The sequence below is a fragment of the Kogia breviceps genome, chromosome 11 (assembly GCF_026419965.1).
Source record: "Kogia breviceps isolate mKogBre1 chromosome 11, mKogBre1 haplotype 1, whole genome shotgun sequence".
Classification (NCBI taxonomy): Eukaryota; Metazoa; Chordata; class Mammalia; order Artiodactyla; family Physeteridae; genus Kogia; species Kogia breviceps.
Genome location: NC_081320.1, coordinates 95,544,273 through 95,557,213, shown reverse-complemented (window position 1 = coordinate 95,557,213; position 12,941 = coordinate 95,544,273). Strand labels below are relative to the sequence as shown.

The 12,941-nt window shown below is 43.4% G+C and overlaps 1 protein-coding gene across 6 annotated transcripts in view; it reads right to left on the bottom strand.

Annotated features, from left to right (window-relative positions):
* Positions 1-12,941, bottom strand: part of E2F6 (E2F transcription factor 6) — a 40,187-nt gene that overhangs the window by 16,118 nt on the left and 11,128 nt on the right. The window contains exons 3-10 of one of the 6 annotated variants that reach the window (XR_010835644.1): positions 11,272-11,488; positions 9,543-9,698; positions 8,349-8,463; positions 6,778-6,843; positions 5,892-6,045; positions 5,174-5,211; positions 4,162-4,294; positions 112-1,906 (exon numbers count right to left, since the gene is read on the bottom strand). Coding sequence is in view for 3 of the 6 variants with exons in the window: in XM_067008144.1 (XP_066864245.1) it covers positions 5,162-5,211; positions 5,892-6,045; positions 6,778-6,843; positions 8,349-8,463; positions 9,543-9,698; positions 11,272-11,488 (758 nt within the window). In the remaining 3 variants the exon portion in view is untranslated. Of the gene's footprint in view, positions 1-111; positions 1,907-3,192; positions 5,212-5,891; positions 6,046-6,777; positions 6,904-8,108; positions 8,160-8,348; positions 8,464-9,542; positions 9,699-11,271; positions 11,489-12,941 lie in introns of those variants that run through there. The other 5 variants (XM_067008144.1, XM_067008145.1, XM_059079390.2 and 2 more) reach the window with 5 other exon arrangements.

The following is a 12,941-nucleotide window of genomic DNA, read 5'->3' as shown; positions in this document are numbered from 1 at the left end:
ACAGCCATCCACTTGGACTGAGGGTCATCTTGGACCCAGGAATCAATTTAGAATCACAGACGACAGAACTACAGTTACCCCTTGAACAATGCGGGACTTAGGGGAGCCCACCTGGTGCAGCTGAAAATCCACACGTTTTACAGTCCGTCCTCCTATTCGCGGTTCCTCTGTACCCGCGGCTTCCGCATCTGCGGCTTCCACCAACCTGGGATTGTGTGATCCTATAGTATTTTTTGAAAAAAAAGTCCACATGTAACTGGACTTGTGCAGTTCGAGCCCGTGTTATTCAAGGGTCAACTGTACGATGGAATTTTACAATTAGCCTGCAGGTGGGAAAACGGTGATTTGTCTAAAGTCATACTTAGCAAAGAGCAGAGTTGGGCTGCCTACACCATGCGGCCGTTACGGGTAGGAAGGACGTCCTGGGTGTTTCCTTTCTCTCAGATCCATCCCACCCTTCCATGCTCTGTTCTGTCACGCTGGGACTGGGCCCTGCAAACCCCGTGGCCTATCCTCCCCTGCTGGCCAGCTGGGTGCTGATAAGCAGGCAGTGGTGGGAGAATGGAATGCAGGAAGAGGACACAAGTGACTTTCTTCCTTTTTCTAGCTCCTGTCAGTGACCCGGCAGCAACAGAGGCCTGCGTGGCTCCACCTTCCAGATCCCTTTGGTAGCCCCAGCTCCTGCCATGGTGTCCCCTCAGGAGTGCACCAGAGGCAGCTTAGTGGTGTGCACGCCTGTGTCCCACCCCGATCAGAGGTTTGAGTACTAACCATTAGGTGGGTGTCTCCTTCCCCACCAGAGCACTGGTGTGGCATCTCCTCCACAGATGCGAGGACCTCTGGGCTCCCGGGTTATGGGAACGCTACTTTATCCTAGGGGTGGTAGCTGCTTCCTCAATTATTAATATCCGCTACCTCAAGGTCCTCTTTTGCTACTTCAGCCTTCTTGTATTAACTCACCTCTGACGTGATACCCACCATGGTTCTCTTGCTGGACCCTGCCTGATACAGCACTTGGTATTAAGAGTGTCTGTCACACCGTCTTTGGAACACGTCTGTCTTACTGAAACATCTAAGGCATTTACTACGTCCTGCTCAACAGATCCAATGTCATGGGCCAATGTGATGTTCTGAGGGGAGTGAAGACACTCAAGATCTCTGCAGACTAGATCACGGCAAGGACATGACCTAGACATAGACATAGCTAGAATATAATGCTGATCTCTTAACCGTTGTGACTTCCTTCTTCCCCAGTTATTCCATTTAGATTTTAATATGTGAGAACTAGTGCGAATTCACTTTACCAACAAGAATGGGATCTGTAAATTTAGAGTCAGTGCTAATCTCTACCAGCATCTGCTTAACTGGAAACAAGTGAAGAAATCTGGAAACTCTGAACTCTCCACTAGATGGCAATCGTTACACAAATTTGTGCTAGGCTCCCGTACGCTAGCGGCCGGCAAACGTATTAACAGTCAAACTTTATTGATCATAAGCAACTGACAAGTTGGGGGTGTGCCCAAAGTATGACACTGGTTTGGTGTGAGGCTGATTTTGAGCCTTTCGTCCACTGACTTGTGGCAGAGATTGCTAGCTGTCCCCAAACATACGAGTTAGCCTAGGCTGGGTGACGTTGCAGCAACAAATGAGCTCCAAACAAATCCCAATGATCTGACACGTTTCTCACTGCATGCAGATGGGCAGGGCAATTCCACACAGTCTCTTGGGGATCCGGGCTGATGGAGACTCCAGGATCTTATAGCTGCATCACCTAGAACCTGTGGCCTTCTTGGTTACTGGGGCGGGAAGAGCTACTGCAGAATTGCATGCAGTCTTTTCACACGTCACTTCCTTTCACAGCCAACTGGCTAGAACGAGTCATGTGGTCTCACTAGAGGTCATCCTCCTGCTCAGAGGGGAGGAGAAGAGGATCTAGTAATGTCTAACCACACCCTGTATCTACTCTTCTTCAACGGCAATAGAGCTCCAGGTGTTAGCTGGGCATGTGGCTGTCCCCCTACCCAAGATTACATTTCTAAAGCTAAGCGGCTAAATTGTGGCCAGTGGATGTAAAGTGAAGTGAACTGCAGGAAGTGTCCTCAAGAAGTGTACCTTTCTTCTCTTTCTTCATCCTGCCTGCTGGCTAGTTTGTAGACACAACGGCTGGGGCTCCAGCAGCTCTCCTGGACTTTGCAGGGAACTCGGAAATGGAAGCCAAGCCTGAAGGAAGAACTACCTGGAAGGAAACTAGGTCCCTGACCCCTGGGAGAGCCATACCAACTCTGGACTAGCTGCAGACTTCCTGTATGTGACAGATGAACTCGTATCTCTCTTAAGCTGCTGTTATTGGGGGTTTTCTGCTACTCGCAGCTGAATCTAACCCTTGCTAATATGGGGGCCTCAGTGCAAAGTCTGTTACGGTTTCTCTTCCCAGAAAGTAACGTCCCTCTTCCCTTCCACACTCAGGATTAACTGGTGGACACAGAGGTCTGAGAGACGGACATCAGATATTAATAAAGTATCTCTACCATTATTAATAAAGCTGACTGGAGACACGGCTTTAGGTTAGTAGACAAAGGCTGTGGCAACTTCCTAAAATCAGACAATGAAGTAGACTCCTCCTTTCACAGATGATTTTTCTGTAGCCTGCAACGCTGTTTGCCAGCATTTTACCCACAGCAGAACGTCTTTCAAAGTTGGCATCAAGCCTCTCAAACCCTGCTGCTGCTTCACCAGCTACACCTGCCATATATGCTCAACCCTCTGTTGTCATTTCAACGGTCTTCACAGCATCCTCACCGGGGTTAGATTCCAAATCAAGAAACCACTTTCTTGGTTCATCAGTAAGAAGCAACTCCTCATCTGTTCAAGTTTTATATTTATAACAAACATAATAATAATGAAAACATTTGAAATATTACAAGAATTACCAAAATGTGACCCGGAGACATGAAATGAGCAAACGCTATTGGGAAAATAGCACCTACAGACTTGCTGGACACAGGGTGGCCATAAACCTTCAATTTTTAAAAACCACTGCATCCGCGAAGCACAATAGCATGAGGTGCGCGCCTGTACGCACAGAGAGACGGGTAGTGATGTTCGGGGCAGAGTGGGAGGGAAGAACCCTGGACACTAGTTCTGGGCGTGCGTACCTTAGCAGCTGTAAAAAGAAGAAGCCAACACCAGAAGTTGGAGTGACAGGAGAGAGATTCATTTATGTAACACGTCTACAGTTCACAAAGGACTTTCGTTCACATGATCTCATTTTACTCTCAGAGCAATTTGCAAAGTAGAACATTTGTCACATTTCACAAGTAAGGAACTGCTGCTTAGAAACGATGCTATCACCTGTGGCCATGCTTTCTTTGTTGGTTTTGGGGGCACCGCCTTCTTGTTTATTTTCCCTTCCTCTCATTATTCCTTCTCAGGAAAAGCCTTTCCTTCTGTATTTCCCCTTAAAATAAATGTTAACGGGCCTCTCCCTCTTCTGCTGTACCCTCTCATTAGGTGACCTCATCCACTCTCACGTTTAGCCATCACATATGACCGACAGCTGCCAAATCTACAAGGCAGAGCCTGGACCTCTCCACGGAGCACCCGATCTCTACACACCCCTTCTGCCTGAACTCTCAGGCTCACCGCACGTGCCCAAGAGGAGGGCCACGGCAAGCAGGCCCGGGCCGGCAGAGGAGGCCGGCCCGGCCTGCGAAGAGGGGAGATGCTGGTGCCCAGCAGAGGGGCAGGACTGGCAAAAGCCGCTGGAGCGCAGAGGCGTGCCAGCCCTCAGTACTCAGCATCATGGTTCCGTGTTTTGATTCTTGATTCCTATGCTAGCTCTTTATACATAATTTCACGTTGCTTCAATTCTTTCTTTGAAAGCAAGAGAAGTTTAAAATATGAATATGAATGACACAAGAACCTTGTACGTTATATAAGCCAGGTATTATTAGTCTTATTTTCCCATCCACTCACTCACTCACTCACTCACTCACTCACTCACTCACTGATTTGTTCAAACATTTGCTGAGCACTTTTTATGTGCTAGGCGTGGTGCAAGTCGCTGGGTTGAACAATGATTAAGACAAAGTCCCTCAAGGAGCTCACAGTCTAATGGTTAACTACTGAGTAAACGGAGGCACAGAGTGGTAAATGACTTACCCAATGAGGTAGAAATAGCTATAGGTACTTGGAAACGTGGGACTAGAGCTGAAGAGAGGGCAGGGTACCACGAACTCATCGTAAGTAAACCCCTTTGATTGAAGAGCAAGGCCGCATACACATATTACAAAACCTGCTTGCAAAAAAGGTTAAAATAGTTTCCAACTCTCATTATGATTGAATTCATGTCTTGCAAGGAATTAAGCCATGACCTGATGGCATTTGCACACTTGCCCCTAAAGCTTAGGGCATGCCACCAGTCTGTTCAGACACAATGACTCTGTAGGGAGCTTGAAGTCCAATTTTAGTGCTGGGAACCACACTGAAATACCTTCATTAAATCCATGAACTTTAAATGTATAGCATATTTATGATACTTCTACATGTAGAAGTTTGGAAAAAACTCTCCTCTAACCCTCATTCAGAGGATTCTAATAAGTTATACATACCACAGAAACTAGGGAATATGTCCGTTACTTTCCATATATACATTATTTTGGCTGTACAAAGGTGAAAAGTTTCACTTAGACATATTTCGTAAGTGATCTAAACATTATACAAGTATATACAAAGACATCATGTCCAGATGCGTGCGTACACCCATCCATTGCAGACATGAACCCATGTAAGGCAATTTCTTTTGTGATAATGACACATGATCCATGCAGCAAAGGGCAGAGTCCACTAAGAACTGTCCATCCAGCCTGCCTGTCTGTTTCAGTGATACTCTGGGTGATTCAGTAATTTCAGTAGGCAAGATGGCTATTTCACTGACAAAAAGCAGTGAATAATTATAAAAAGAGTTGTTTTCCAATGAAGAAACCATGATTACCCAGTAACCTAAGGAGTGAACTACTCGAAGGCACTCCTGGCCTTACGGCTGCTACTGAGAATGAGAAAATGCCTGGGGTGATTTATTGCTCTGAGAATCACATCTAATGCATAATTCATCCACACAGGATGTCCCCAAAAGACTCAACGCACGAATCCTCAAATGCCATCAATTGCTCACTTCAAGCAGTTCTTCACTTTGCTGTGGAGGATTTTCTTCTGAAAAATAACAAGCACAAGAGAAGCCCTCCTAAATGAAGGTATGAAAGGCAGACAGGTAATAGAACATACAATTCAAGTGCTTAAAGAAAAATAGGAAGACCTCGGTCAAGAAACATATTCTTACGTTAATGGCATAAGGCTAATGTTTTGAGCCTCACAAGAAAAAATCAGAACTCAAGCACGTGCCTGAGAGGCCGGGTGAGAGGATGCAAACAGCCTGCTCTACGGAGACCACACTCTGGGACCAACTACAATTCTAAGTTTTCACGGGTATCAAAACTACACAGAGGGCTTCCCTGGTGGCGCAGTGGTTGAGAGTCCGCCTGCCGATGCAGGGGACACGGGTTCGTGCCCCGGTCCGGGAAGATCCCACGTGCCGCGGAGCGGCTGGGCCCGTGAGCCATGGCCGCTGAGCCTGCGCGTCCGGAGCCTGTGCTCCGCAACGGGAGAGGCCGCAGCAGTGAGAGGCCCGCGTACCGCAAAAAAAAAAAAAAACAACTACACAGAAACAGCCTAAACTACAGTTAAGAATTACCTTGTAATTTTTTAACTCATGTTTTTGTAGCTAGGAAGAGTAAAAATAGCTATAAGGGCATAATATTCATTTATAAAACTATACATATTTTAAAAATCATTAAAATCTTAAATTTCCCTAATCACAAAATTGGTGCATTTACCTTTCTCAGGGGGAGGGTGTTCTGGATGTCCGCTTTCAGGTGAAGAGGTCCCTACACCGTCCGACACTTTACTACTTGAGTGACCGCGCTCCACTTCACATAAATAAACATCAATAGGCCCTTTAGTGCTCCTGATATGGACTGTGATAGAATCCTAGCAAAAGACGCAGAAAACATCAAGATGAATGAGAGAATTCATCATTAACTATATTTTTTCACTTACTAGAACTGTAAAAGTTTCAAGGGACACTTTTGAAAATTCTCACTCAGGTAGTTTCCTTTCTATCACGTATTTGATAAAAATCACGTATTTATTAGTTAGCTTGAGTCACAGGAAACCACTGGCCAATCCACACAGTTAACGCAGCTACTTGATTGTGCAGCAATGGTTTCAGAGCCAGGAGGGGACCACCTCAGTACTCAGGAGCCCATCCTTCTCTACTCAAGACTTGACCCCTTTAAGGAGTCTGTACTTGAGACTCAAAAATCAGTATTTTGATGGCAAAGACATCTAAAACACCCTGCAGACTCAAATGATAAGGCTGTGTTAAGATCTCAGACCACTGAAGAGGTACTGAGCTAAACGAAAGGACCATTCTTCCATCCACTTGAAAAAGAGGATGAGATCCAGACAAAATATACCTCTTGCAATTTAAAACATTGAAACCCAAAAGATATCAGGTAATTGGGTACTTCTACTGAGAATTATGCTAAACTCGTAAGGAACAGTTCCGGTTATAGATGATTCTTTGTTGTTCTGATGCGAGTGGGTTCAACTGTAAAGTCAAGGCTATCTTCTCCCCTCTCCTGTGGTCAGGCCTGGGCTTGGTACCAGATGCCCCTGCTCTACACCACCCTGTGATCTCACAGCAGAGGGGCTCCCAACCTCACGTGCCACCTTCCACAGCTTCCCGGCAGCAGGCAGGTACGCTGAAGAACATCTGCTCAGCTCCTAGACGGGCAGGCCAGGTCTTGTTTGAACGGTACACGCTGTGCAATTCGATAGACACTTCTGAGCAATAAAGGAAACCACTAAGCTGCCCAGAAGCGGCAGCTGAGGGCCTCGCAGTCCACTCAGTCAGGGGCTGCCCACGTCTCTGTGCAGGGCGAGGTCACACTGCTGACTTTGTGGGCCACGCCATCCTGCTCACAACCACACAACTGCCATTCTAGAGCGAGAGCAGCCAGAGACACAATCTAAACGAATGGGCACGTGGTTGTGTCCCAAAACAATTATTTACAAAAACCCAGCAGGCTGGATTTGACCTAAAGGCCAGTCCATCTCCACCGGGACTAGATCCCCAGATCTCCCTGGAATCGGACTCTGTGTCTATCGGTCCCACTGTCTTTCCTTATTGCTGAGAATGGCTGCCAAGAGGGCCCACGTTCCTCTGCTTTTAAATGGGATCTAAGAGACATCTTGGGCATGATCGAAGGCTCAGCAAAATTTGGCAATTACAGCCTGAAGCAGCGCACAGCACAGAGAAAACACCAAAAACCCGTCAGCCACTGCAGAATGGACTATCCTATGCCCCAAAGGAAGGATGTACTGAAAGATTGGGGATGATGTGTGAGTGAGAATATGTGAAATGGTTCATATTAAATATAAATGTTACTTAGGAGACTCGGAATACATCTAAATCGAAATAAAACAACTAGGAAGCATCCCCAAGAAGTCACAATTTGAGTGTGGCTGGAATAAACGAAAGCTGTTCCTTAATCCATCTGTAACACACTGTCAAGTAGCAACCGGGGTCTCACATGGACAGTGGTCTTCTGGGGATAAAAGGAAAGGCGGGTGGTGAGAATTTCTTCACGGGGAGGGAGTTCAGTCCCTATCGCAATGAAGTGATGACGTCGGCACTGACAGTTCTATCAGGCTGTCGGCACTCGATCGCACTCCTTCGTCCCGATTCCACCCTTACCACACGAGTATCTTTCAATACAAATTTTCCTACAAACAGCTGACGGCTGATAGTCTTTTCATTCACAAAGCAATTTTACTTTTCATTTTAAATGTGTAACTTAGTGCTCTCTTTTATTCGTAGTCTTTTGTGAATTTGGTTAGTGAGTTAACTCCCTAGAGCCCTCGCCGACGCTGGATCTTGACCCTGAGGCAGTCCTCGGCGATGCCTCTACGAGGCACGAGAGTACAACGGTTAAGAACAAACTCTGAAGCCAAGCTATCTGGGTCTGCACTGTGGCTCTGTCACTTGCTGTGCGATGGTGAGGAAGCTGACTCATCCTTCTGTGCTTCAGATTCCTCACCTTTAAAAGGATACCAACCGTGACTGCGAGACGCAAAAACAACTCAGAACGTGTGAAGTGCCTCCCGCTGTGTCAGGTACGCGGCTGCCACGGCACACCGGTGAGGCTGCCCCGGGACTGCAATAAAGCGCAGCCGAAGCCGCTGGCCCGCCTCCCTTTAAGCCTTCTTAGAAATGCAGGGCTACCTACTTCTCTGGGCGCCGGAACATCCAATCTGGTTTCTGCCGGAGCCTTAACTGCAATTACAATCTGTTCATGGAAGGCTTGAATGCTATGAATATCCTGATACGTCACATATGCTAGTGTGAAAATCAGTCAAGGGTCTCTAAGGAGAGTGGGGAGATAATTTATCTCGTATAATACATGAATCCAAGTGTAATCTTAGAATATCATTAGTTTTTATGGGATACAAACTCACAATTAAGGAAAGCAGTCAGGAAAAAATTATTTCATCTATAATTCTTATTATTTCATAAACAAGTCTTAAGATTTTATAAAGTGTTTTACAATATTTATAACTTGAAGAATCCCTTTAAACTACACTATTGTGATGACGACACTTTCTGGAGAAAAATAATGAAGTCTGGACCTCTAAAACAAACACAACCCAGGGAAGTATCAAACCTCCCCCCGCCCTTCCCTATGCATTGCGAGATCTTACTATGGGAACCTTTGGGAAAAAATATTCAGAGTTTTGATGATAATCTCCTAAAATGTAAGGTGGAAAGAATCAGTAAGAAGTAGACACAACTCAGAGAACCAGTTTTTCAGGACTATCATGTACTCATGGGATTTCCCTCATTCAAAATTATTTTCGATCTCGCTACCTGAATTTTTCTCATCTTCTTTTATTGTGTTGCCTGAGATTTTTACCAGTTACATGATTTACTGTGTTTCCCCAGCATTCTTTTTTTTTTTTTCTTACTCCACACATCTTTTGATTGAAAGTAGTAATAGCATTTACCTTCCTTCTAATAACTGTATTGTGGAAACGGGAGTTTTGACTGGGGTAGAGTCTAAGTAAACTTGAAGCATGGAACAGCTCAGAATCAGCGACACCTCAGAAAGGTGGTTCACCCGTTCCACGTGAGGAACAGGGCAACAAAACAGTCTAGGAACCCCGGGAGGAGATCAGTACCAAAGACAAATCTCCCCCTCTGGTCCCAGAGACACTGAACTTAGGAGCAGGACGACATTCAGCCGCGTGTCATGCTTTGTGGACTAGAACGGCAGTTTAAGTACCATTTCTATGGCAATTCACTCACTTCTAAAGGTCTTACTTTGTATCTTAAATATATTAATTAATCCCCAAGCTGACCCTACCATCTAAAGTAATCTGCTTTGGAAGGAGAATTTTTTTAAAGGCACAGAGTTAAAGGATATCTTTCATTTTCTTTGTCGTCTGTTAACTTGAACAACTGCTGTGCACAATCCTTAATTAACTCATCCAGAGCATCTTCCATTGCCGATAAATCAGAAAGTTCCTCCTGAAGCTTCTTCTGTTGGGGCACTGCCCCAAAATTGCTAAGATCAGATCCTCTTTAAAAGAAAAAGATCACCATCAATAACATCTAGGAGATTACAAAAAAAATACAAGTTAGGTTCCTGGAACTTCTCCAAACGTTTACACCAGGTGTTTCCCACAATGACAGAAACCAGGTACTGAACTCCAGTCCTTCCCTCCCATTATTCTAGACAACCATTATTTCTCCTGGTTTTGGTCCCCATTTCTATTCCCTCACACAGAGACTTTAAAAACAAAACCAACATCATAACCCCATGGAAATCAGTAGTAGAGGGAAAGCTCAACGACGTTTAACAAGCAGTGAACTGAGTCAGTAACGCCCAGTTTCAGCCCAGCTCTCCTTCTCACATGACTTTTGACAAGTTATGATCTTTTAATCCTTTAGTTCTTACATATGAAAAACAAGATGTATTGGCCAAATGATAGCTCCCCTGCTAAAATTCTATGTCTTTATTTTCCCCCACTGTGCATATTCTATCCAGTTCTATCTGAATATAATGATCATTTTTTAAAGATACATTTTCTTCATTACTGTTTACCCCAATATGACATGACCTGAGCAACAACCAATATTCATTCTTTTCTTCAATTCTTATAGAAAATAAAAGGTGAGAAGGCTGTGTTACCACTTTACCTTTCTTTCACTTGCTGGTTCTCAAATCTGATTCTAATTAGTGATTCGGAACACAATCTGGTATTAACCCCTAAAATGTTAATGTCATTTAGCAAACATGTTCAAATTAGAATCCAAGTTGCATTTCTGTAATATTGAAAAAATAACGTCCTTTATGAATCCCTTTCCTCTAATAGCTAAGTTAATTACTTAGAATCATTTAATGATCTTTGTTGGTAGATTTTTCATTTGCCTGAAAGGTCTTTATGTACTTATATGCTGGAACTGTTTCTTACTGATCCAAAATACTTGCCTATTGTGAGTATAACAGCCTTCTTGTGTGCGTTCCCTGCACATGTGCGTGTGCGCGCACACACACACACACACACACACACACACACACTCACCTACATTTATACCATAAAGTCTTCTTTCCATGAGATCCCTCCTAATCATATGTTAAGTCTTTAGCTATTGACTTTTAGATATTAAGTCTCCTGATTTTTTTTTTTTTTTTTTAACATTCAGGGCATTGTGTTTCGAAGTATGATATGTACTATAATCACTTGGGGTAGTTGTTAAGAAGGTAGGTATCTGTCTTCTCCCAGGACTGAATTACAACCCCTGGGGAGGGAGGCATCTAAGTGTTTATTACACTACAGTGCAAGAACCACTGTTTCATGGCCTTAACTGATTTCCCCCTGATGTCAATAATCAACTAGAACTGAAGAAATATTTTTTTAAAAAATTCCTATACAAATCAGATGTCCCCTTATCTTGAAAAGTGAAATTCTTAACACTAATCATGACTCCATTTAACTTTTCCATATGGGAATGATATTCTGTATCTATGGCTTTTAATTGGTACCAAGTAGGAAGAAAACATTGCTGGTAACTAGTCTGTTTTAAGCACAGTATTGTCACTTAATAAGAAGGGGGGGAAAAATAAGAAGAAACGTTTGAAAACCACTCACATCCATCGAATATGGTTCTTAGACTTTTTTTCAACCAGATCAATTCCATCCAAAACATTGGTGATGTCATACACTCTTCGTTTTCGTACTCCTAGTTTTGTTGCAACCTTGTTTAAGTCAAGAATACCCCCAGGAGCAGATCTGACAAGATCCATAAATTTTCGAGTTAAATAAACCAGTGATACATCAAAACGAGGTCTCTTCACTTTTAGAGCTTCTGGGAGACAAAACAAACACAATTCATAAAATTTAAAACAGCATTTCTTTCTCAACTCGTTTAAAAAAACCATTTATTTATTCTTTTTTGCTTTGTTTTGTTTTAAAATTTTATTTATTTATTTATTTATTTTGGGCTGTGTTGGGTCTCCATTTCTGTGCGAGGGCTTTCTCTAGTTGCAGTGAGCGGGGGCCACTCTTCATCGCGGTGCGCGGGCCACTCACTGTTGCAGCCTCTCTTGCTGCAGAGCACAAGCGCCAGACGCGCAGGCTCAGCGGCCATGGCTCATGGGCCCAGTTGCTCTGCGGCATGTGGGATCTTCCCATTTCAGGGCTCGAACCCGTGTCCCCTGCATTGGCAGGCGGATTCTCAACCACTGCGCCACCAGGGAAGCCCCCATTTATTTATTCTTGATCAGTAAGCACAGATACCTACAGATATTCTACACACTGACCAAATCATAGCTTATTTTTACAAAATCGATTTCTCAACCTGGATAAAAATTTATTAGCCTGTTGCAGGTAAACAAAGGCTTTAGACTTAAAGGAGTGTTGGAAATATGCAACCAGTTTCCACTGAGTATGTGACTTTAAAAGGCATCATGGCACCATATCAGACACGAAGTGGTGAGTCTGCACTTGCATCCACACCACTATCTGGAATAGGATTAGAAATGATTTTTTTAAATTAAATTTCTCATTTGGTCTTCTAGTTAAGAAATTCTTTATAAAGCAAAGTTAGAGACTTGGCTTTAAAATAAAAAGATGTTTAAAATGTTCCTGTACATGTCACAGTGTTACCGTGTCTGATGAAGTTCAGAAAGAGCTCAAATTAGTCTGATTAGGATGACTGTGATATTATACCTTGAGGAAAAGGGCGTAACTATTTTTTAAAATATTCACTACCCTGTATTAACTTAACATAAGTAAATGAAGGGGGAAAACTGAACACTATCATGCTCTTCATCTTTTCCAATTCGATGCTAGGAAAAAACGTTCTTATGGTTTAGTGTGCAGAGCAAATACTTTTATGAATAATTTAGTTGTCCTTCTGGTGTGGAGTATATGATTACTCTTTTTTTCTACTTCATGGCACACCACAGTATGCTTCAAAAGAAACAGTCGTCCTATCTTCAATGAAAAACGCCCTTATCCAGAACCTCTACAATGTCATATTCAGTTTAAAGACCACTGGTGGTTACTGCAAGAAACAAAAGTACATATTTTATAATGTAAATGTCTTCCATGTGGAGACTACTCCTATACTTCAGATTAAACAGGATTAAAGAGGAATTAAACTTTTTTAAAAAATGGAAGCAGAAGATAGTCACAATTCTACAACATACCTTGGCAGATTACAAATGAGAAACTCTGACTTCACAAACATTTACATTTGACCCTTGAACAACGCAGGAGCTAACCTGCATATACTTTATTGTGGCCCTCCATATCTG